A 27,874-nucleotide genomic window follows, 5' to 3' on the forward strand; every position below is an offset into this window, starting at 1 on the left:
AATATTTTCAGATACATATTTATTCATTAATACAATTGAAATTGTAAATTATCAAAAAAATGTCTCAAATTGCAAGCTTCGTATTTTTCCGCTAGGTGCCTCTTTAAAAAAGTCTCAGTGAAGACTTCGCCTTAAGCCCTGCCTAAATAAACCAACCATAATCGATAAAAAATGTTCTATCTATAAAATTATGCATGGTTTAAAGGCATAGTTTTAGATATTTTGTAGATAAATGAATATTTTTTTACTATTATCTACTATGGCTTGGATTAGGAAGGGTTTAATTGAATTTTAAAAACTAACAAAGACTATCTACACATTGTAATCTTAGTTCAATGAAAACAAATACATACGTTTGACTGTCAAAGTTTAGTGTGCACTATTTATGTCTGATCTTAACAGCCTACCTCTACCCTTCGCCACTGTTAAACAAAACATTCAAGATCCGTTTATAAATACAGTACCCACCAAATCTGTTCAGTGATTTCATTGAAATGTTTACGTAATATTTAACAAAAGTGTATTTGAAGATTTACAATAGGTATTGCATTATGATATATTTTATAAATCCCCCGATAGTTTCTATTGCGACTAAAATGATCCATAATAAAAATTGATGATACAATTGTATGAATTTAAAAATTCATAACATTTGATTTATTTAATCACGATTTTTCATATACTAAATCCAATAGAATCACAGTCACATCAATATTTTTGTGCTGGGATAAAAAATATACTCATTGGAGTGTTTTCAGTTTCGAGTGCAAGCATAGAGATTTGCGGTTTTTTCTTTATTTTTAGCAATTTACATGCTCTTATGCTCAGCAGAGCCAATTAATTCACCAATATCTTCGTAAAGATTCAAATATTACTTTGCAGAAAGGAAATAGTCCTGTCAGATTGGAAATAATGTCTCGGTGATTTTATTTATAAATGAATGAAAAAATCAAAATTTTTTGGCTTTTATATGTAAATTTAAAAAAAATATTTATAGTTATTATTCACCGAAACATAATATATACGTATCTTTCGAACTAGTAATATTTTTTGTCTTATTCATTAGATGTTTACTTTGCTAAATATGTATTTAGTGCCTCAAAACTTATGTACGGTTCAGTAAAGCGTCAATTACATTGAGCTTTTTTACGTGCTGTTTATTGGCGAATTTATAATCTGCCTGTAAAGACGCCCAGTGTAATCATCGAATAAGCTAATAAGCAGGTTGTAAACACTCTACTGAGAAAAGTTGAAAGCCGGTCAACGTTATACCCTACATGCCGGCGCGTGGGCCTACTGCGTCTGCGCAGTAGAGCGCAGTACCAACCTCCCGGTAAAAAAACAAACTACGTTCCGTCAAAATAGTGGCTTTTCAGCGAATGGAAAGTTTTGTGTGTAATCATCAAATCGCAGTAGCTGAACCGCCCACTTTTAAATTCGACAATAAACAGCTCGTAAAAAAGCTCAATGTAATTGACGCATAAAGACTTCATAAATATAAAATAACCGAACGGATATTAATCTGGTACCTACTGTATAGAAAATGGATCTTAAAGAAACCTTGAAGAAAAAGTTCATCTTACAATAAAAAAAAATTCAATATAAAAATACAATGCAAATTAATTTACATGTGTGTACATTTTCAAAGGTAAAATTGTCTAAATAAATAGTTAATAAAAATTACCTAATCTCTGTCAATCGTAATTAAATTAACTGACTGTTTAATTAATATAACGTTGGAACATTATGCACAGCAAACATTATTTAATTGTGAATCACTAATTAAAAAATGCAGAGATCACATGAGATTATCAACAGGTAAAATTACCACAATTTGGTAGCCATATGCTATCTTGGAGATGATATGGGGTAAAAGAATTAATGTACGTGTCAAGTCTTTGGCTTAAAATGATCTTATCACATTATTACAGTGGAACGTCAAACTACCATTCGTGAAGTGACATTCATTATCATTATCTACAGCAAACTTTCATAATGAACATCCAAAATTGATAACATTAACCACGTTAAATTAATTTTACTATTTCGACATACTAGGCGTTCAAATTGTTGTATAATTTATGTATTATTTTTACACAACCAACTACAGTACAACAGTACTAGAACTCGTGCATATATATAGCAATTTTTCATGTGGAAAGTATTGGATTCGATTCCTAACTGCGTCAACAACTATTTAAACCATGATGCCACCATATCAGCAAGAACAGCGGTTTTCAGTTAAGTTATATGCCATTGGATTCAGAATAACTCTTTATGCTGATCAAGGACATCACCGTCATGAATAGAACGGATTTGAAATTTGGTAAGGGCAAACATTAGTTTCTGCCAATGTCACTTTCTGTCTGCCCGTCAGTATAGAAATGAAATTAGAGTAACTTATATATCAATTCAATCACATAATTAACATGTACTTCAATACCATAATTAGTTCTGACCTTCAACAGAACTTCATACAAACAATATCACACGGCTCTGGAGTCGAGCCACCTGCAAACTAACTTGATTTTTACAATTTACTTTCAAGAAAATAAAAAATATCAAATCCCGCATCTGCCAAAATTCACACGCTGCTTTTTCAATCATCTACAGTAAATACCCAATGGGTCAGTCGAATAGCTCATAGCCATTCCTTGTAAAAAAGGTCTTATAACTTTCATTCCGTGAAAGTTTTTACCTCTACCTTTTGATATACACATTCTTGTTTATTTTAGTTTAAATGAGATTTCGTTCAAGAATCATAGATAGAGTTCCACTGTGATCATAAGCTAGACACGAAACATTACAAAATTGGCATACAAGTAGAGATAAATGTAACACTATACGAACATAATTAATATACATATAATGTACATATGACCAAATGCAGAGACGTCGACGTTAAGTTAGCCTTAACTAAGACACTCTAATAAGGGTAACAATAATAACAAGATATTAATTTTTTCACTTCTACTAAGTCACCGATTATTAAGGCCACTTAGCTACTTAAATATGACTATGCATTTGGCCCTATGTACTAAAACATGGTATAAACATGATTGGTAACTTAAATATAAATCAGCTCTTAAAAAGCGCAGTACATAGGATGTAGTTATAGTTGAAAGATACACAGTACTTCTACCTGAATATTTTCAACTAGATATAATATGTAATATAACTTTCATAATAAATAAATCTGTTAGATGTAATAACATGGCATCAAGTAAATAATTGGCTACTTAATCAAAATAATTATAACCCAATTCAGTTAATCTTCGGAGGAATGTTTAAAAGCTACAATCATTGTAGGCCTACTCTTCGGGGGGTGATAGTATATTTGCCACACTGGCGTAGGTCCCAAATACAAAGCCGGATATTCCAAAGATGATGATTAGTATGTCTTTCCAGAGGACCCAATTGTGGCGGCCCAGCCGGTCCGGCCAAAAGGTGACGATTTCAATGATGGGAGGGAATATGAGGGCGAGAGCGGAACTGCTCACAGCCCCAACCAGAGATATCACCGCGCCGAGGTTCGGTATCATTGCTGCCAATGCAACTGTGAATAAAATTTTTCGAATAGTATGTAGTTAGATTGCCGATCAATTAAATTTTTTAAGAATAATGAAATAAAAGTATGTATCGAGAGTGCTGTCTTGAGGGAGATTTGCTACTTTATAGAAGAGCACTTTAAAATAAGAATTTTGTTCGACTTAACTTAACTAACTAACGAAGAATTAACTCTTTCTAACTGACATTTGAGAAAATGAAGATGATATTTTGATATAACTCATTTTTGCTAACATGTCCTATACACCAGTGGGCAGCGAGTGCTTAATAAATAAATGCCAGGTCATAATCATAAAACTTTTCCACAAAACACATTATTCAATATTTCTGTTGAGTAGGTAGGTAGTGAAAATTTAGAATTTCACCTCATCTTTGAATTGGACTGACTTATCACTTCTCTCCCAGGGTATGAATATACCTATTTGAGTTCATGATTTTTATCCATATTTAAAAAAATAACGATATAATTTTCTTTTTTAACATGATTCAAAATTATTGTGTAACAAAATAATATTGATGAAAACTGTTTGAAGAAGCACTGGAGCACGCTCCACCCTGGAAAAAACGTCCCGTGTCATTGACCCGATGCGCTCCAGCCCCATTGCACCACTGCTATAAACCATTTTGACTTGTACTGCCGATATATTTTATTCGCACAATATCATTCATACGATACTAACACATCAGGCAACAATTAAAAAAAAAACTTACAAATATTATCTGCTGGTGAAACCTTTAATTTAAAAACCTATGTAAAAAATATTAACACATCAGCTATATTCACTCCACCAGCGAAATTACTGTAGTCTATAAAAAAAAAACATTCCAAAAACTCTATTCCATGGCTGCGATTTCGGGGGTTGTGTGAATTTGTAATTGAGACCTCCCCTGCAACAAGACTGTAAATCGATTTTAACAGATGATGGGAAAATGAAAAAAACGTTTTGAAGGAAAAAGAAGTAAATGCAAATAGCATTTTTATTTTATTTTTTAGATTATTTTTAGTGGTCTACATACAAAAAAGAAAGATATCCCTGCAATAACACTGTATATCACCCCAGTGGTCAAAACTTTGCACATCATTTCTTACTATGGAAAAAAAAGACGGCAACTTAAAATTTCATGTACTTATGTGGTTGTTCAATACATCATTCGATGCCCAAGGAGATGTACAACATTATGGCATTCATAACTCAGAAATGCCCAAAATCGATATACAGTGTTGTTGCAGGGGAGGTCTCAATTATTATACATCTGCAGAAATGATAATATAATGGTAAGTCTATAATCAACAGCGTAATTGGTAGTATTTTAAACCACACCAAAGATCAAAATGTATTATAGAAATAATTATCTATGACTTACATGTAAACATGACCAAAGAGATCCTTAAAACATTTTCTCCGATCCGCTGAGCTTTTTCAGTTTCCAGTTTTGGTTTGAGAAGTGGCCAAACTATGTTCATGGGAACGTAGAATTGCAGACAGTAAGACATGAAGATGGCCACAGCCATAATCGCACGCACACTCTGCGCCATGCTAAAATGTGAACAGAATCTTTGTAAGTACGTCAATCGGATAATGTTGGTGATTGACATTTATGAAATTCCGGTAAGAGATTAGAAAATAGTATGCAGCATTATTTCCTCTAATACATTATAAAAACAATTTAATATCTCCACTGTTCAATACGTATTAGGAAGATGCATGTTCAAGTATGACCTTAACTTGTTGACCACGGAGCATTTAATTACTATTTAATTACCACATATAAATAACATGCTAATTATATCGAATGGCCAATTAATGAGGGCATAACAGGTGTGCCGTCCGCGTTGAAAGGATTAAAGATACAGTTTCATATTATTTATAATTTTATATTTATCAAAAAATGATGCCTGAAATGCGCAGGGGTCTTAGTTAGAATTTTAAAAAACATTATTTTGAAGTCGATGACGGATGATTAAAACAAATCGTCGTTTCCTTTGCAAAATTGTATATCTGCAAAATATGCGTTTTTGTCATTTTTGTTTAATTAAAACCATAAGAATCGCCTTTACACACATGCAAAATAACACAATTTACAAAAATTGCATTTTCGTTGAAATTATGAAAACCTTTTTCGAATTGATTCAAGTGCCATACATTTTTAATCTGTTTTTATCATCCCCTGAAAACTTGAGTTTTTGCAGATATACAATTTTGCAATGGAAACGACGAAATGCTGCTGTTATTCGCATTACGCATTGATTGGAGTCTAAAAACATCAATTCTTAGGGCAGCTATTTGTGAGGGCGGTTTTCGTTTTAGTTTGTTGAAAATTTACAAAAATTTTACTAAATTTTAAAAACAACCAAAAATATATACATAATCTGATTTACCACAGAAAGCCAAAAGTTTTAACATATTCACACCATACACGGATATATTGTGGTAGTTTCTAAAAATTATGGGAAACATTTGCAAAGCATGAAAAAGATTTATTGAAAGGTTTTACATTTTAAGACATTCTGGCCATTTGGATGACTTTGTTAATTAATTAGGTATTACCATGGGGGAATTCAGACAATTTTTTCTGTTATTTTATATAAAACATACTAAAATATCAATGGAAGCATAAAGTTCCTAATAATTAACAAGAATTTTGATATTTTTTCGTACATCCTCGGATGGGTTTTCCATTTAATTGAGTCCACCCTCTGCCTGAGTCACGCAGTCATACTTACAATTCATTTGGTGGTAGATTGAGGGTGATACTGCCTTTGACAGCATTCCCGTACTTCAAATATCCAAAGAAACCGACAGCCGTGTATAAGCAAGCCACGATGACCATGCCCGTATTTAGAACTCCATTCCATCCGCCAAAGTCTTGCGGCGTCTTCATGTTGTTCTCTAATGGTAACACCTGTGGAAAGAAACCGCCATTATGAAAAAGTGAAATATCAATATACACTATACTAATACCAGCGGCGGCTGGTCTAATATCATGCAAGTGCACTGCACTGCTTGCATTGCTATGAAACATCGTTCAACATCGTAAATAATATTTTTTCTTCATAGGTTTTTAATATTATCGTTCACGTATTGTAATGCAAACCATAAACCGATGTGCCCATATTGCCAATCGGCGATAATACAGGCACTATGCACCGTATACGTCATCTTCACTGAAATCGTTTGTGCCCCGGTAATATATTTTGTTTACTTAAAATGAACCCAAAGCTTAGTATTAACTAAAGCCATTATAAAACAACAGAAACCGTGCTAATCGTTTACCGACAACCAGGTAAAATGACATCATATTGTTCTGAGTAGAGAGCAATTACAGATTTGAATTGTGTTTAGTATCATATTTAGCAATCTCGTATGTAAAATGCCTGTTAAACTAAATACAATAGAATTCATTATTTTCTAAATTTAAAATGGGTAAGAAATATATTACAATGTCAGTAAGATATTTTGATTTAAGTGTACTGCAAATTAAATCAGTGAAGATAAAGATAATTTTAGTACCTACCGCATTTCTGGAAAATTAATATTTCATTATCCTATGTGTTGACTAAATGCAAAATGATGTCGGTTATTTATAATAGGTATAGAAAATTATTAATTCATGAATTCTAGTGATAAGCTAATAAATCTTAATACTATTTCACAAAGTGCAGTTTCATAATAATCATTATTCATACAGTGTACAAATTGCTAAAGATAATGTACGTATATAGAATAAGATGGCTTACGTTAAAAGTAAGAGGTATTTATCTACTATAAGAGGTGCAATCATTTCTTAAAAAAAATCCAATAAAGATTTAAGTAACTCGCAACATGTTTTATTAAAAATATAAAATATACAGGTAATTTCCCAAATGTCAATAACGTTTTGTCAAATCAAAAATAACGCCGAATTGATTTCATTTTTCAATAAGGTAAGTTTCCAGCGCACCCTCAAAAATTACAATCCAAAAAATCACCGGCCGCCACTGACTAATACATGATGTAAATTGAGTCAACACCACCTAAACTTTTATATGATAGAATTAATAGCAAGTAATTATTATATTTGATAATAATGATAGAACTTGATGAAGTTACGCCAGAATATGTTATGCCACAATTGGGTATATTGGCATTTCACATACAACCAACTTTGAAGAAACTATCTTAGTGCATGAATCACCATATTGCAATCAATGTGTAAAAAATAATTAATATTTTTAAGGAGAAACGGGACTTTTTGCTGCTAGAATAATTTCAACCTGTGGTTAGCTTAAACTGCTAATCGAATTTATAGTAGAAATTTCTTTATTCCCCCTTTGACAATATTCTTTTTTGAATGTCTTCAAATAACATAGATTCTTTGATGGAGAACTAATAAAGTAAAATATTGAATAGCTTTCTTTTCATTTGGCAGTGATGGCAAATAATGGTTATACTGACTTGGTTATACTGAATTCGATTTTAAAAGAGAGCAAAATTTGTTTTTTTTTATATTAGTCATATATAAATTATAAATAAAAATGGCATATAGAAATATCTTTTCTCAGGACCACCTATTGAACGACGTATCGGAAAAATCATAGAAAAAATCTTGGACCGAATGGGATTCAAACACACATCTATTGCTTTCCGGATGAGTGTTTTAACCAATTAAATTACTGATTCAAGTCTGGCTATGATGTATTTTCAAAAAACTACATTCATAATTCTTGCCTATATTCTGTATTAATTAAAAAAAATAATTAAATATGGTATTAATTTACTTACCACCCCTATTCCTTCAAAAGCATACATTGCAGTTCCAAAATAGAGCGGCAACTGACTCCACGTAGCGAATGGCTTGACACTACTAGCGCGAGGAAGGTCCTGCAGCATGTAGTAGAACGTTATGGCCAGACCCCAGATAGTCAAAATAGCAGCTATCAGCGACACGGGCGTGAGATATTTCAGATTCTTCACCAAGTTCAGCAGAATCATCGGTATGAGAATTATGAAGAGACACCAATGCACGCTGATTTCATACGCGAGATAATGGGAAACCACATCTTGGATGTTAGCCGCCACAAACAGGAAATAAACACAGCAAAACCCAAGCTGAGTCACACACAAGAATATGTTTATTGTATTTCTGAAAATCAAGTAATAAAATATCTTAAATCGTTGTTGACATGCCAATAATGGTTATTATCATTAATAAATACGAGTTATGTGGTTTTATAGTTTGATAAATCAAAATATGATAAGTAATATACTAATAGTAATGATAATTAATAAAAAAAAATATGTAAGTATACATAAAACTAATATTACGTCAAAAGAATAATAAAAGATAAATTTTACTGAAACTATTTTTTATTTAACATTGAATATATTATACAAGATTTGAGAATAAAAGATTCTTTTTACCGAAAATGAATTTTGAAAAAACCTTAGAAACAAGCTGATATTAATAAATTATGATGTCGTTTTTCTTGCAAAATACGCATCTGGCATAATATAGCATTAAGGCGAAGTCTTCATTGAGCCTTTTTTAAAGAGGCACCTAGCGGAAATATACGAAGCTTGCAATTTGAGACATTTTTTTGATAATTTACAATTTCAACTGTAATAATGTATAAATATGTATTTGAAAACATTAAAAATAAAAATATTTTTTATTTTAAGTCAAAGACAAACTTACAATTGTAAAAAATGTAATAAAATGTGAATTTGTTCTATCGGTCCGCACCCTATTATTACATATATTTTATGGTCATATTTATTATTAATATTTAGTTTATTAAGTTTTCTAAGCATCACCTAAGCGATTTTTGACAAATTCATAGTTTTAATATTTTTTATATCTATTTTAAAAAACATCGATTTTTATAAAAAATATAAATGTGTATAACTTGAAATCCTTTTTATTTATATCAAATCAATTATTTTTATAAATATAAATAAAATATTTATATTAATATAAATATAAAGGATTTCAAGTTATACACATTTATATTTTTTATTAAAATCGATGTTTTTTAAAATAGATATAAAAAATATTAAAACTATGAATTTGTCAAAAATCGCTTAGGTGATGCTTAGAAAACTTAATAAACTAAATTTTAATAATAAATATGACCATAAAATATATGTAATAATAGGGTGCGGACCGATAGAACAAATTCACATTTTATTACATTTTTTACAATTGTAAGTTTGTCTTTGACTTAAAATAAAAAATATTTTTATTTTTAATGTTTTCAGATACATATGTATTCATTAATACAGTTGAAATTGTAAATTATCAAAAAAATGTCTCAAATTGCAAGCTTCGTATTTTTCCGCTAGGTGCCTCTTTAAAAAAGGCTCAGTGAAGACTTCGCCTTAAGTCTAATTTTTTTCATCACCTCAAACAGTTTTAAAATTATCACAAAAAAGCTAGAATATTACACCATATTTGTTTGATGCTGGCCTAATTTAACAATAAAATAAATGTAAATGATGTCCAAATAATTATGTATCAGCATTATTTTTTAGTTAAATTGATTATTTTTAGTTATGAAACATTGAATTCTTTTTCAATATTTTTGGTCTCATGAAAATAATGTGCACAATTATAACTATCTTTTTAAAATAATACTTTAAATTTTTTTAATGTTGTGAACATCTACCATTTTTTCCTAGCCTATCAGCAAAGCTATTTTATTCACAAGGCGGTTATCGACAGTTGTTTATCATATTTATGTATTGAGGAAGTTAATTGTTACAATAAGTTTCCCGTTTCGTGCCGCAGCCTGAATACAGTGGAGTGGGCCTTTACATCTTTCCTACAAAATCTACAGATTGTTCGTACTGAATTCTCCTCAAGATTCCCTAAACTCTTAATTTTTTACCTTTACAGGGTAGGTGGACCCTTAATTAATTAGTTTTATATAATTACATTCTACACATCAGGCCCAAGTGCATGTTTCATATTGCGGCAAGAAATGAAGAAGTAGGTAATTAAATAAATATAGCACTTCTGTTTTCTTTGTATAATGCTTCAATGAAGAATACATACTTGACTACTTTGGAGTATTTTCTAAGATTAGGAGGTCCAGTTTCGAAAGCCGTTCCGACGACGTCTGAAAAGCCAAGAGACGGTAACTGACACCGGTAGCACAGTTCGTGAGCGCATCCGACCAGCATATGCATGCAGTGAGTGCATATAACCCCCATGAAAAGTGTGCCAATAAATCCTGTAATGGAAACAATCATTGTTAGAAGACTTAAGGCTATACCTCAGTTGATGCATGGTCTAAAAAGATCGTGGCTAGGCGATGCGCGGGTGCAAATGACGCATGCCGACCGAAATATAATTTGTTATAATATTGAAGAAACTTAAGTCAATAAGACATTATAAAACAATAGTTAATTATTGTGTATCAAGTTGCAGTTAAGTAATTAAATTTGTCACAAGTATAGATTATTTTTTATCCATTCCAGCGGGCCTATTCTTAACAGTTATCACTTTAGCACATTTCCGATGTTACCATTGGTCCAAGTTAACACATTTGTTATTCATGGACATTGTCAGAAAGTATCACTTTAGCGCAGCTAACTTTCATCTCCGGTTAAACGGGCTAACTAATAATATGATAAAGAATGGAGTTGGTAAATATGTGGTGTGAAGTACATACGTTATTTGCTGGTATATTATCTATGATTTTCTGACTCGAGCCGCTTTGTCTCTGGTAGCTTTGTTTATATTAAATGTCAAACGTCAAACGTAACCAAACTTAACCTACAATTTTGCCAGTCATGTCAATTGCAACGGCGCAAACCATAGAATCGAACCCGCAAATCAAGAGACAGCGACACGCGATGATTTTTTAAAGTTACGTGTCTTGCATCTCAATTCTCAATATGTAAAATAGATGTATTCTCTCTCGTTTTCGCACTAGCATGGCCAATTTAGGTGCCGTTAATTATTAACACTTTCTCGCATTCCTCGCGGCTAACTTGTATACATAATTAACAACCGGAATGCGCAATGTGCTAAATGTTACATATTTTATCACTTTAACTGTTTTTCGATGTTAAGTGATATGTTAGAATAGCCTCGCAGGGCAATGCAAAAAGGAATTACACAAACATTTATTTAAAAAAAAAAAAAGGTGAACTAAAACATGTCTGCAGCGAATTTTGGATACATTTAATTCATTACCTAAACTTTACTCATTCAACAATATTATTTTCATGTCATATTTTATATTTTGTTTTTTTATATTGCTTCTATTGCCTTCTTTTTTTTTTAAAAAATATGTAAACATCATTTATTTTTATCAATATGGCAATATCATAATAACAATATATATTATGTTTTTTAATTGACATCAGTTCATTATAATATTGTTATGAGAATTTAATAGTCATTAATTTCAAGTCAGTGTCCCTAAAAATTGCTCAAGCTGAAGATTATAGTTCTTACTATTGCAAGGTAGAGTAGCTACATTTAGTCCTGGCAGTTGTGATATCATTTCAGCAAGTAGCATGGGGATCTTAAATGTTTTGTATCTTTTCGTCTATTTATATATATGTAGCATTTGCTAGCTACACCTTCACATCGTTGTTTCTGCTGTTCAAGCTACAGAATAAATGAATTATTAAAATGCATACATAAAATTCATACCTACGACCAATCCAGCGTTTTTAAATGCATCAGGCATCGCGAGAATACCAGTTCCCACGTTTCCCTTCAACAAATGTATAAGTGTATCTAGATTTGACGTGGGGTGTTCGAGATTCCTCTCCATAAGTGGATTGTAATTGTTTTTCTGCGAGTTCTTTGAGGCTTCCGTGTCGGAGTCATCGATGGTTCTGTTGTCAGTATTGTTAGAGTCCGTGGTAGGGCCATCGAACGGCAGTACGTCAGGAATTTCAGGATCGCTCGGCCCAATGAGCAACGGCTGCCGTTCTTCCTTCATTTTGCTCTGCAACACAATATTGATATGTCCAATGAGACTAAACTACTGTAATACGAAGAGTAATACGCACATATATTTTTATTGCAACACTTGATAACGATTTCAGAACTATTTTCGTGTCGTTGAATTGGTAACCATATAAATACTAAAATTCTGAATGTTGACCAATGACATATTAAATGGACGACTCACTTCATATGCACGAGAAATTGTGCATGAAAGTCATTCACAGATGTATAGGTAGATGTCACGTGACCATTAACGTATCCGTTTCCATTATGCGATACAAGCTTCGAGAATTTATAGTAATATAACCTTTATTGTAATGGCGTATTAGTGTCATGACTCATTGCGTTAGAAACAGATTCTCGGTTACTTACAACTTCTCGGAGATTAGACGCAAGTGAGCCCAGCAAATCACAGGCGACTGACTGTCCAATGGTTCCTGTCATTCAATTGTATTGAATAAACATTCATCAATATCTTAAAATGGCATTTTATAAATAATAAATAATACTAACACATGCATGGTGATATCCCATCTTTCTTGGAGTGTTTAGTAGATTTTTTTACAATTTTTAACTAGGCACATTGGCATTTTGTAACACAATAATAACGGTGGAGTCGAAACCTGACAGTCAGAAATTTTGTATGGGCAGACCCAGCGGTGTCGCCAGACCGCTTGCAAGAAGAATGTTCATTTGATCGTAGGATACCGATATTAAAATACGAATTTCGCCATCCGGCAGACCCGACACAAAGTGAGTGTCATTTTATTTTCTAGATGCTTCGTCCATATTAATGTCATTGGTGTTGACACATAATAATATCATGGCTTGTTTTGACATTTTGTTATGGTGACATAATGTTTACAATTTTTTGTGATTTTTCATCTAAATATTACTGTTGTATTTATGTACAATAAATTGATGATGGTCTGTCTTTTTATAGGCAGTTATAGTTAGATTATTTTACATTATAATGTGAATGTTTTGATTATGATACAAGTCGACCATGTTTCATGATAAAATAATGGTAATTAAAAAAGTTTCACTGTTATATCTGCACATTTAATTATTTATGGAATTGATGCTATACCAAGAGATGTCATGAAGAGTTGAAGCTATCAAGATATGGCTGTATAGAGGCATCCTCAAAATTCCTTCAAAAGAATGGGAAAGGACCGAGAAGTTCTGCGTAGTATCAAAACCAGAAAACTACAGTACCTTGGCCACATTATGGGAGGACAAAAGTACAGCATTCCCCAACTTGTCATCCAGGGAAAGATCAACGGTAAGCGTAACAGAGGACGATGCCCCATTTCATGGCTTAAGAACCTCCGTGATTCAGCTCCACTGAACTATTCCAGGTAGCGGATGACAAAGCTAAGATCGCACAATAAGAAGAAGCCTTAAAAAGCTTTTTTCAACTTCACATAAAATATATTTAAAAACTGTAAGAATTCATGCGATAGTACATTATTTAACAATATTTATAATATATCTACAAATCTTATACATTATTATATATAAACAATTTATTGAAGAATGACACAAAAATGTTCAATATATGAAAAAAAAATAATAACTTTTAAGTTTATAGACATTCAATAAGAGTGCATAGCATAGTTGAAATAAGATAGCATATAAAAACAATGACTGCTTTGGCATAATACAGATGACCAAGCCAAGAAATGAGTGTGCAAAACATTGGTAATAAACAAAGAAGAATAAATAAGTGTTGCAATATCTAATGTAACTGGCATTTTTGCAAACTATATAGCAGTGCTCCGCAACCTTTTCTCACCCACGGCACACTAAAGGTCTTCCCAGAATTCCGCGGCACACCACACGTAAAACAAATTATACACCAAAACATGGACCCCGCATAGTCTGTTTTTTAAACGGTGTTCGAGGTAAAATTTTTTGTATTTATCAATACATCCACTGGAATTATGGCTAGTTATCGGGTGAAGAATAATTATTTGTCAAGTATTGACATAATAATAATAAATTGTATCCTACAATCGCATGCTTTGAAACATTTATACCAGCTTAGTAATATAGCGCGCTTCTTTTACTATTACAGCAAATTTGTAATATGTGTTTATCTCACTTATCTGGTTGACCGGTCACGCCCCCCCCCCCCTGAGCCTAGGACTCCAGGCTAGAGCCCTGTCAGCCCCCCTTGTGGGGTCCATGCACCAAAATTACATTAATTTTTTTATTTATTTGATAAATAATTAAATATGCAAACAACATAATACACGACGAAGAAATAAATATACATATTTCCATGTATTTGTATTATCAATATAATAATTAATTAATGTGATAACTGAGTTTGTTTCAATGAACATAAAAGTTTTATATAGGTAATTTTGACTTGATATTTGAAAGAGCAACACGAAGTTCTCAGTCAAGACCTTTCAAGCAAGACTGCTTATTATTTTTTAATATAACTTGAGTTAAAAACCTTTCTCACCTAGATATGTCGTAGAAAATGGGAACTGAACTGCGATAGCCTTGTCGGAAATCCGAAGATATTCTTTATTAACCGAAATCCAGATAATAGCCAATGGAACATCGGCGAAGTTCAGTTTTAGCATCCCGTCGTTTCTCAATTCAACCAATTCCTCTCAAATTTATAGGGAAAGCGCTTCTATAGAATTTTCGGCATTGATTGCAAAAGGGTTTCGAATCCAGTCGTATTGATTGTATGAAATTAATGATGACATTTCTTTTGCAGCAAAGTTAAATGTTTTTGAGATGGATCCAAAATTAATTGTTTGTTTTAAATGGTGGTCTCGTAGGTCCTCTGGTACATGTGTAGAGATCCTTGTCTTAACTAATTTAACTTTTCTAATTTATCAGAGCATGTCAATATATTTTCATTCTGACCTTGCATCGTTTTATGAAGTCCATGCAGGTGCTCAAATATACGAGGGTGGGTCAATAATTCCTTAGAAAAAAAGCATTAAAACAGTTTTTTTTTTTTTTTTTTTTTATATTTCTCAACATAATCTCCTTGGAGCTCAATACACTTGGTTAGACGTTTCTCAATTTTTTTTAAACCGTCAGAAAAATAAGTTTTCGGAAGGTCCTCAAAAAAAGCATTTGTGACATTGATGACTTCTTCATTTGAAAAAAAACGTTGTCCACTTAGCCATTTTTTTAAGTTTGAAAAAAGGAAAAAGTCACTGGGGGCTAAATCTGGCGAATACGGTGGGTGGTCGACCAATTCGAACTTCAATTCTTCAATTTTAGCCATTGATCGTAAACATGTGTGAACACGGGCATTGTCCTGATGAAAGAGGATTTTTTTCCTGTTTAAATGAGGCCATTTTTCTTCAATTTCGTTTTTTAGCTGGTCCAATAAAGATGCATAATAATCCCCTGTTATTGTTTTTCCTTTTTCCAAATAGTCAACGAAAATAATTTCACGTGCATCCCAAAATACAGTAGCCATAACCTTACCAGCTGATTTTACGGTTTTCGCCTTCTTTGGACATGGTTTATCTTCGCAATCCACTGCTTTGACTGTTCTTTCGTCTCGGGAGTATAGTGGTGTATCCATGTTTCATCTACAGTCACAAAGCGACGAAAAAATTCATCCGGATTGCGTTGCATGAGCGACAACAGGGCTTTAGAGGCCACCACCCTATTGCGTTTATTGTCGACTGTGAGCAAACGCGGCACCCATCTTGCAGAAATATTTTTCATGCCCAATTTGTCATGTAAAATAGAAATGACGCTACCTTTTGAGATCCCTGTAACCTCAATTATCTCACTCAACTTTAATCTTCGGTCACTTAACACCATATCGTGGATTTTATTGATCATTTCTGGTGTAGTCACCTCTACAGGACGTCCTGAGCGTGGTTCATCCTTTGTTGATGTACGACCACGTTTAAATTCATTTAACCAGTTATAAATAGTTGCAAGTGAAGGAGCAGATGTGCCGTGAACTAAATCCAACTCATTTTTTATTTTCTTTGCTGTTAACCCTTTTATATTAAAATGTTTAATAACAGCTCTAAACTCAATTTTCTCCATTTTTGTAAACAAGCAAATTTTTTTTTTTAAATGTACGAGAAACACACAACAACCCGACCAATCTGATTGAAACTTCGCAGCATACTGAATCGGTAGTGCCGCTGCATGAAAACAAACCGCTTACAGTACTAGTCGCGCCACCTGTCGGCTTTTCTAAGGACTTATTGACCCACCCTCGTATTACCAGCCATGTACGCAAATTTGGCTATTATGCAAGTATTGTATTATATTAGTATATATTATGTAAAATTATTTGTTTTTTTTTTTTTGAACCAATGCACCGCGGCACACCGGTTGCGGAGCACTGTTTAACTTAGTTGGGACAACTCTATACCAACACATGTTTCCACAGACACTTCACCTTATTGAAGGCATGATGTAAGAAGTGGGTTATCAGGCAAATCTGATCTTGATACTGCAGGCGTGGTTTCCTCATGCCGACGGACTCTTGTCATAATTTTGAGAAACTGTTAAAGAAATGCCATTGTGTGTTGTGAAAACGTGCAAAAACAATTTTATGAAGAAAAAAAGTTGAAGGGATTAAGTTAATAAGTAAGTACAACACAGATACACAATATTTGGTCAATATTTAATTGTGTAAAGTTTGTGACGTAACCGAGTAGATGTGTTGCTCTAAGCAGTGATTGGCTAATATTATGAACTGAGTGTATTCATTGTCAAGAGCTATATAAATAAAATTCCGTCAGCTTCAGTATATAATTTTCACCAACTGCTCTACCAAAAAAAACTAGTGGCTTCGGTGTAGAATGCTTCTTGCTGACACACTTTTAGGACGCTGAAAAGGACATTGAAAACAATAACTTATTCTCAACAAAATATCCCTTACAATTAAGTTCTTGGCTTAACTTGGCTGACTCTATAATATTCGATGCATAATTTTAATATGATGATGGGTAAAAATAAAATAAATACCTCAATAAAATATTTTTTATTGCCAGGCAGAACAATAATCGCCACAATTATTTTTTTTTAATTGATAACAATTTGAAGTATTAATTTCTTGATTAAAATTTTGGAATATAATTTTTTCCGACCATGTCCGATCCTAATAGGATCATATGGGCCGCCTCCACAGAGTAGAGGTTTGTATTAACAGATTTTGTTTTTTACGAGAAATGGATGTCAGCCACTTTCCAACCTATTGGGTCCATACCCTGACTCACACACAAATTGAAAAACAATATGTGTACTTGCCAGACCCAGGATTCGAACCTGGGACCCACGGCGTTATAGTCCAACGCTTAAGCCGCGCGACCACCCATGATGGAATATAGAAAAGAAAATAAAATTTAAAAGTATTTAAGTAGTCGATAATTTATTATATATTAACATTGAAAAGTCTAAGAAATATTAGACAAAAACTAAAAAAACTTGGACGGAGTGGGATTCAAACACACATCTTGTGGTTGACGAGTGAATAAACAAGCGAAAGATGTGTTTGAATCACACTGGGTCCAAATAACAATCTAATACAGTACACTCTTGGTAATCCGCTGCTCGATTATCCGACAACTACTATAATCCGCCGTTATTTTTACTAGTTGAAAGCACAAAATCAAACTCTATAATTCGCCGATATTCGATTGTCAAATTCAGTAGTCCGCCGCGTACAAGTATACAACACAGATGAGACGGGTTTATTTTGTAAACTTCTCCTTCGTAAAATGTACGTTCATCCCGAAGAAAGTAATGTACCAGGGAGAAAAGTGCCCAAGGATCGCATCACAATTATGTCATGCTCCAGTGCAACCAGGAACTGAAAACTGAAGCTTTTGGTCATAGGGAAAGCCAGGAATCCTAAGCCATTCAAGAATATCTGCCTCACTGAACAACTGGTTGTGTCAAGTGATTTACTGTTTAATATTCAGTTAATAAACTTAGTTTATAAATATGTATAATTTAGTAAATACTTGATTTTGATTATAAATAAAGCTGTAATTTGCTAGTATGTACAAAAAACTATTTTTACGAAATACCTGTTTTGATTTTTACCATATTTTTTATGCATGCACTATAATCCGCCGCTTTCACTAATTATTGGACACTTGTCTGGTTTTTGGGGTGGCGGATTATTGAGACAGTACTGTATGTATAAATCTGAGACTATTGCAAGTTATATGTATTTCCAATAAAGAATACTGCATTCTTAAATGAGTCTGCGTGTCACACGTGACAGAGTTGAAACTATTTGTTTTGCTGTACATTTTTATAATCTTGTATAATATATGTATTATGGATTTGTTTTTAATACTAAATTTGTCATGTGTTCTCAAAAAATTTCACATTTTCCACCACCTTATTGGTGCATTGGTACCGTGCTCTCGGCTGTTAACCAAAAAAATTGGTGGTTCGATGCTGACCGGGGGCGATTTTTCTTTTTCGATTTTAGAAACAACTAGTGATAATTTGTCGTTATACTCTACTGTGTAAAAAGTTTCACTTCTATAAAAAAAGAAATTATCCTTACGATTCCGTAACCCATGGTGAGAAACTAATTTGTATTCACTTGAAATAAAACAGAACTAACAACAACTATATCGATTTCAATTTGCACAACCACAACTGACTCAATCAGTACAAACGAACTAAAAAAATAAATATGAAAAGGCTGTGGTCTGTCATTCAAGCAATCGACCACTACTAATGCAGACCAAACATTGAACTGCACTACGTAAGAATATTTGCCTTCGGTCAACTCTGTAAGCAGTGGAAAATTATTAGGTCAAGAGATAAATTATTATAATCATTCCCTTTCTTGACATTATAGCCGTATAGCGATTAATTTGTTTTATAATGAGTAATGACACATGCTCAGGAGATAAATCTCTCAATATATAATATATTTTTTTATTGTAATTGGAATTAATCATAATTTTTAATTGTCGATGTGCGTAATACTTATAATTTAAAATACGCGAGATTAATTTTCAATTATTATAGGCACATTAGAGATAGTCTCTCTAAAAAATCTTCACTAACAATAAAATTTAAGGCCATTGGACCCGTTTTTTCCTGTCTTCTCGGAATCGTGGAAATAGAAAGCACGTTTAAAACGAACTGATACACAATAAACTCTTTATTTATTTAAAATCTAATAAATAATATTCAAATAAATCTTTTTGTGTCATTAAAATTTTCTGAATCGCTTTACTTTTTAAAATAAATGACAAATAGTCGGGTCCTGTTTTCGAAATTGGCCAAAACGACTGTCACGCCACAATGGATGTTGAACTTAATAATAGTTTTGCAGGTATATATTGTATGAAAGAAATGCGTGAAATAATACATTTCATTGATTAACCCACGTACTTTTTAGTAATCTAGCAAAAATAATGCTGAATTGGCAACGCTGATCACATGGCATGCAATCAGGGAACTCAGAAATAATGGGAACTGAAATACCTAACGGGTGTGAAGTAACAGGCAACCGATCTTGAGTGTGGAAGAATATGAGATAAAGTGAAACATGTGTCAATAATATGCTTGTATTTCGTTCTGACAACTTGCTGCTCTCGGTTTATGCACTGATGCTCATTGAATATTGGTGTATTTGAAGGTTGCAACACACACTATTGCACGTCTATAATGTGTGGTTCATTTTCGTAGGACACTCACACATTCAAAACCCTGCGTCAAAATGTAGTGTATTGGCCTATCGGAATTATATTTATTAATCTGTTCTATGCATGCGATATGTGGGTATAAATCCCATTCAGTCCCACATTCTTTCTAATCGGTACTGTTATCATCGTAATAATACATCAGTGACATGTGTGAAATGATGTATTATTACAATCGTGATTAATTGACCAAAACTTATTTTTTTGAAATCTGTGCTGTTTTAACGCTGTTTTAACGCTTCCTTACGGCAAAGGCGAATAATATAAGCGCTCTCTAATTCATATACATGACAAGATCCATTGTCTTTCACCCTTGCTAAGACAAACAAGATTGAATTCAAAATATAGCTTCCCCAGGCTTGTTTTTTTTTTCGGCCGAGAGAGCTTGTTGTAATCTCAAGCCCCGCCAATAAGTTAAAAATCAATTCCATAACCGTCTATAATTACCATATTAATGTGCTTTGATGTAAATTAGTATTAAAATAAACATGTTTTGTCGGATCTCACAATGAAGTACCTATAATCAATTACATATCCCTCGAATCGAAATCATATCAAGTTTCCTGCTATTCCATGTAGAAAACCATAAGCCCTAGTGTCTTGGACTTATGTTAAGTATTTATTTATAGAAACCCCATTGCACCGGCTGTATTCTTTTTCATGTTTCTTTCCATGAAACATAACCCATATAGAGCGCTCAGCCCAGCTCCATAAGAATGAAATTCGTTCCGTACAAATGGCCAGTCCATCCCAAACCGCGGTAGGGACAGTTTCGTCCACGTGTTTCTTGTGTTTTGGTGATTTCATGTGCAGGAATAACCCTAGACCAGTGGTGGCCAAACCGTGGCGCATTGCATCTTTGCACCTACTTATTCTTTTGAAGTAGCGCCATAACTGAAGCCATCTTCATATTTTCAACACCTGAGTGCTCCCAGTTCAGCCTTTTACCTTTACCTTTGCCTTACCTAAGCCTTTACTTTGCCAACTTTGCTTGAAATTTTTTTAAATCGTCCTGTACTCAAACATCACTGCATTATACAACAAGAAGCAATGTATGGAAAAACTTTGTAAAACATTGAAAGACTAGCGAAATCCAAACGCTCAAAAGCTCTCAGTGCTCCATACCGCTCAGAGCTCTCTCTCTCTCTCTCTCATCACACCCAACAACTGTCGTCCAGAGTTATCTTCACCAAACGAGACTCTCGGGCAGCTGTAGCACCATCAACGGGGTCCACGACAACGATCACCCTCTCGTCCAAGAGATCATTTCTGACTATTGTAGATTGGTGCTCCAATAAACGTGTTTTTTGAACTGGCATAAATTAATTAATTTAATTGCGTGATTGAGTTATTCCTTATCCTCTCCTAAGCGAAGCAGATCCTACCCCTATCCCTATTTTCCCCATATCCATATTTAACCCCAACCGTGAACGTAAGAAAGTAGATAAGGTGCTTGAGTAGTACGGCGCATCTTTACTCGTCTGTGAAAAAAATTGGCGCATGGTATGCAAAAGGTTGGCCACCCCTGCCATACACGAACTTCTGATTGAATATGCAAGGGGGTATTAAATTCCCTCCTCATTTTAAATAACTCATGATCCAAAATATATGTTTCTGCCGGTGTTGCTCCCGGTTTTCTTCCTCGACACAAATTCCAGCCACAATCGGCTCCTCTTCGGATGAACTCTCCATTGCAAATGATACTGAAGATTTTAAAACATGTGGAGTTTACTACGAGCCAATCAGTGCTGTACTGGCCGTTCATTATGAGTTTCCTGTTTTACGATATGCTCGGTCTTCACTTGAACTTCTTTTCTCTTTCTTTTAAAAGACAAGGTGCTTATTCAAATCCCACCAAAGAAAACAACAAATAATATAAAACTTGATGAAGAAAAGACAAATCATAAAAACATGATACAAGAGAAATTAACATAGGTAAAAATAGCTTCTACGCTGTATAAATATTATATGATATAATTAAATTTAAATTTCTTATTTTTTATAAATTCATAAAAATAAAATAGAAAATCATCACACATTGATTACCTCTCATTATATTACTTGCGTATGTAAGTTTGATAGGTGAGGTAATAGGTCAGGTGTCAAGAGCGAGGTCTTCATTTCCACTGCACCATTTTACAAAATACTGTAATTAAATATTGATTGAATGCAAGGTAACTATTAATAATCTCAAAAAACAAACAAACATCAGATAGGATAGGCCTTGAAGTATTAATATTATCGGAATAAGCAATTCAATTCCATCAGGTATATTTATATAACTACGGAAGAACAAAATTTTAATTATGCATTCAATTAATTAAATTTATTATGCCTTATTTAATAACAAATTAAGCATTCTGAATGCATTTTAGAAGAACGATAAACATTCACATAATTTTAAATAGTAATAAACTTAGAGAACACAAAATATGTTCATTGAATTAAAGACATCTGCCTGCTTAGTTCATTCATTCTTCATTGACCTGTGGCTGATTATTAACTCAATTATCTTCTAATAATCACAAATATAAAGACATTCTGACTGACAACTGTTAAATGCCGTTGTAATCGGAAGTATGTATGTTTTTGTAATGACTCCCATCGAAAGAAAAGTATTAACACTGATATTATATTACTCATATATCTGAAAAGAGTAGCTCGAGACTGGGTAGTAGTATGTACAACCCTTTAAAAATGACTACAAAGTAAACTTGTCAGATTGAACGGAGTCAGGATGAAATGGTTTTGGGGTAAAGCGACATCCGCAATTTTAATTGGACTACAATGAATTTTAATATGATACTATAAACAAGGAAAAAATAAACTCTACCAATAAGTCAACCATCCTCCTGTGGAAGTGCAGTGTATGTAGCAGTAATATATACCTACAATAGACACTACATAAATTTTCTTTATCGGTTGTATGAGCAGGCACACATTACACATTTACCAGAGAATAGTATCATGGCGTAATTCACTCACCGAGGGTCTTTCCGTACTTGCCTTCAGACTTTTCAAAGATTGATCGTATCAAAAAAATATGCCTCGGAGACCTTTTTTTATCTCATATTTCTCTCATGAAAGAAATTATCGGGCAACATTGAGATAACAAGGGAAAAAAAAATTTAAATCACAATTATTTATTCTAAAATTGACAAAAAAGCCATATATCATTTCATAAGAGAAGTATCCGTGGTTATTGTAACAATTTTTCGAATTATTCTCTTATTAACCCACACATATTATACATTTAATTTAATGTTTCAATAACTTATTTTATAGTAAAATATATTCGTTAAAACTTTCTTTTGGAGTTTGCAACTGACATGTAAATTTAGAGAAATCGCAACATTTCACGATCTATATTTGCTATGATGTTTTCTTTCCCATTTTTGTCCTTTTATATTTCATTATTTCGTTATAAATATAACATAGCTGTTCAAATATGCACATGTATATTATGCACCACGTTAAAAGCTTTTAAAGAAACCATTAAATATGTACCACTAATTAATACATCACAAGATTGAAATAAAAATAAAATAACAACTACACATAATTATATTAGCCATGCCAATAATAATTCATCAATTCTGGACTCAAAAAACAGATGAACTTAACTCCACAGTTTGAACAATATAATATGGCTTTAATATATTAGATATAAAAAAAATTATATCTATGAAAACAAATAATTAATAGATGGAGTATGTAAGATCAAACTTTTTATTAATTGTAAAAACACAATATTATGTATACTGTATCCGAGTACTTAATCCAAATAATTTAAAAATTATCGGGATAGGTTTCGTTCAACTAGGACATTGCTCTCAGCTTAAACAGATTTAGAAAATTCTTGCCTAAGTATGTAATATATGAATATTTTTGTCAAGCAGTATTAATTGTAATACTGTACAAAACAAACAAGTTGCCAACATTAACTCCAATTTGACAAAAATGTGAGTTGAGCCTTACCATTTCTATGAAACCAGAATAATAAATGGTAAATATATAAAATAATATAAAAGAGTATTTTTACAAACAACAAAATATTACAATAAATGACCACAACATTTATAATTTGACATTTCTACAAGTACAATATTTAGCAAGACAATTTAAAATCGAATTTGGCTTACTTTAATTAGTTGAAGTGGGGTACCATCAACCATTTCAATATTTTACTGAAATTCATACATTAATATAAAATATATATTTTAAAGGTAGTGTTTAATATGAATATGTATGTGTATTATATATTTATGTAATAATTGGATTGAGTTATGTGTTAACAGATCAAGTAACACGTTATCCAAAATAATGAGTTATGGATACCGATTGTTGAAAAAACCTTGAATAAATGAATTAAATTAAACACATACATATTTTAATTCCTGTTGCTTTGAGAGGATTTTAAATTAAGCGCTGTTGGGCTCATTAAAAGATATTTTTATCAGATCAAACTTTAAATCTAAATATCTCAGGATTTCAAAAACATCACTTGACTATTTTATAGTTTGGACCATAACGGAAGCTAATGATTCTTTAATATTATTATAACACTTAATGGCAATTCTGCAACATTTTTAGAGTAATCAAATTGGTAGCCATAGAAAAAATAATATTCTGTATGTTGGCACATTGAAACATGGCAGTTATAAACTATAGCTGCCATCTTTGGGAGCTAATTTGACATTTCAGTATAATGTACGCATGACAAATGAGATTTTTGTGATTATTTATCAAATTTTAAACATTCGGTTTGGTGTATTCAGTTATCGGCTATGGAATTATCCAATGCGGTGTCCAGTTACAGACAGTTATAGCTACATTTGCTTTAATTTGAATGTTCTCATTCTAGTAAAAGTCAAATATGCTCAAAATGGTCGATGTATTTAGTAAATAGACTAATACAATCCATTTATGACAAAGTTTCGAGGTCTATCTAGGCAATATCTGTACATTTAATAATTCATATGAAATTTACCGTTTAAGTGCATCTAAAATTGTGTTGAAATGCTTGCAGTTTTTACAAATGCAAGTGATACTTGAGTAATAGTCTGAAGTTTGCAATCTAAAATGACTTACAGCTAATTTGGGGTAGTACACTAGTCACGAAATTATCAGTAATTCACCAGCAACCAAAACGTATTGCCATCAAATATATTATATAGATTCTTAAATCTTAATTTTGGTATGACGAAATATATTCATTGAAATGATTCCTTTTTCGAATGCAAGCATAGACTTTTTAAGTCATATTTATGTAATTTTAATTGCAATGAAATGCTTGACAAAAATTTATGCAGATTGAAGAAAATGGGCGGCGTCATGCGAATTGCTACACAAGAGTATGTAGTCCCAGAATGTTGCAATAATAAAACCAAAAAAAAATATCTATAACAATAGATAATTTTAATATCACCGTGATAATATGTTAAAAAAAACAAATGATCCTCAATTTTCAAGGATATTTCAAAGCAAACTTGCTGCTTTATTAGCCACAGCTTATAAAAAAATGTTTTAAGATTGGATAATAAAAATATTTTCTTAAAATTCAGCGAAATATAATACTTTAAGTAAATATTATTTTTCAAAATAATCATATTTTTGTTTTAATCGTATAATATTTAAGTACCTAGGTATTATAAAAATAGTGTCTCGAAGACTTGCGATTTTTTTGTGTTTCACTCAAGATTTCTCTTCATTATTAGTCTTGTTTTTTTTAGCTTCAGTTTCATATATTTAGGCTGTCTTCTAGAGAAGGTTTTGTTCAAAATTTTATTCTTTGTCACTTGATCTAAAAATGCATACTGCAAATCCAATAATTATAGGTACCTATGTGCATTTACTAATTTATAAAAATCTCATTGCATAGCTGAGCAGTAACGTTCCGTGGGGTAAAGCAGGTGACGCTTTGTCACTTGATCTAAAAATGCGTATTGCAAATCCTGCTGTACCTATGTGCATTTACTAATTTATAAAAATCTCATTGCATAGCTAGACAGTAACGTCCCGTGGGGTAAGGCAGGTAACGCATTACATAGGGCGGCACACAATAAAGGACAGCGAATGAAGAAACAAACACAACTATTGTAACTTTTGAGAACAATGGCTGTTTGCCATGAAAGTATTCGACATCTTAGTTTAAAAAATAATCGAAGCATGAAAAATCATGACAACATAACTATTGTTGTATTATAATACCAATTGGATCATAAGGGTGCCTCCAAACCTGTCAGCATCACAGACCTCTACGAATCTAAAACCACAACAGTTTGAGAGTAGGTTTCATGGAAATGTTTTGATTCTCGGTTCAAATGTGTTAGCTAAGTAGGTAGCTGACAAATTTGAACACAATTTAAAACTAAAAATAAAAGAGGACGCCATTCGAAGTCTGTCTGCACGAAGGGCGGCACTTTACCTAGGGACGTCACTGTAGCTGAGAGCAGATTATGCTCTTTTCATATTCAAAATAATACATGTAAATGTAAAAGAATTACATGCATTCATATTTATTTTTTCCCAAAATGCACAACAATATGTCAAACATTTCATATGAAATCAAGCTTAATAATAATATGAATGTGTGCATTTCCAATTGAAGCATCTACGGTGATTCATTTTAATGCATTGATATCAGATATCCTAGCAGTATGACATAATAACAAGGTTACAATTCCATAACATAACAATGGATGTCAGTAGATAAAAACTACTGAGTCACCATATGACAATTTATGTGCAATATGATAGATGTCCAATGAATATTGCATAGTTTTCATAGTGCATTATTTAAAAGAAACAGAGTTGGTATGTTTATATATAAATTAAAATCAATAGAGATTCATGATCTCGATCCACTATTCGTTATTATTGGACAATGTTTGACAGATTTGATTCCGTTCAATCAAAAACATGGAATCATCATTCAATGGGCGTGTGTACACAAAATATTGACTAGGTATCCAAATTGAATATTTCAATTAATACTTACATCTTTCAGCGACAGCCAAAAATTTAACTACAATACTACAATATACAATCTACAAAGGACGTACAAAAATTTTCGAGACACAATTTGACACCTCCGATTGACGTACGTAGCCCATAGACTAATATACCGTACGCCCATAGACTAATTCACTAATAGCTCGTATGCCCATAGACAAAAAAATATTATAATAACTATAATCAATGATAATGAAAAGAATTGTACCTACCAATAAAACTCTTATTATTCATGTTGACTTTGAAGTCCTTGAAATAGGGTTTACTCTTTCTTCTTCGTGTGAGGTTATATTCTACTAATTTATTTTCCTTTTTCTTGTCGTTGGTCATTCCTCCGTTTTTATTTACTGGTCATACCCGCGCGTCTATTTTTTATGTATGGAGTTTGGGATCCCTTTGTCTTCATTATGATATGACTCAAGGAACCAGGTAGAAGTTACCTGGACTTCAAAGTCAACATGAATAATAAGAGTTTTATTGGTAGGTAAAACTCTTTTCATTATTCGAATTTGACTTTGAAGTCTTTGAGATATCTGTTTGTTATCACCTGGTGTTGGGTATGCCAAATTCCTGTATGTGACAATGATTCATTGATGAGGTATAGACCATCGTGACTTTCCATGTATATGGTTGAATAGAGAAGTTAATGGGTTATT

At 32.5% G+C, this 27,874-nt stretch overlaps 1 protein-coding gene across 3 annotated transcripts; it reads right to left on the minus strand.

Moving 5' to 3' along the window:
- LOC147078387 (proton-coupled amino acid transporter-like protein pathetic) lies at positions 1-27,324 on the minus strand. 3 transcript variants are annotated; one of them, XM_085959150.1, is made up of 8 exons: positions 27,205-27,293; positions 24,347-24,391; positions 12,214-12,514; positions 10,603-10,780; positions 8,331-8,691; positions 6,293-6,471; positions 4,933-5,105; positions 1-3,556 (listed from the first exon to the last, which is right to left on the minus strand). In XM_085959150.1, the coding sequence occupies exons 2-8, from the start codon at positions 24,377-24,379 to the stop codon at positions 3,312-3,314; spliced, it is 1,470 nt and encodes a 489-aa protein (XP_085815276.1). In that variant the 5' UTR covers positions 24,380-24,391; positions 27,205-27,293; the 3' UTR covers positions 1-3,311. The 3 variants fall into 3 exon arrangements, with proteins under 3 accessions (XP_085815276.1, XP_085815296.1, XP_085815285.1); XM_085959170.1 differs by lacking the exon at positions 24,347-24,391 and having other exon boundaries at positions 27,205-27,324; XM_085959159.1 differs by lacking the exons at positions 24,347-24,391; positions 27,205-27,293 and adding an exon at positions 19,052-19,222.
- Between the last annotated feature and the right edge of the window lie 550 nt (positions 27,325-27,874).

Source organism: Rhyacophila brunnea, unplaced genomic scaffold (genome assembly GCF_057557595.1).
Source record: "Rhyacophila brunnea isolate RB1 unplaced genomic scaffold, BYU_Rbru_1.0 scaffold_11, whole genome shotgun sequence".
Classification (NCBI taxonomy): domain Eukaryota; kingdom Metazoa; phylum Arthropoda; class Insecta; order Trichoptera; family Rhyacophilidae; genus Rhyacophila; species Rhyacophila brunnea.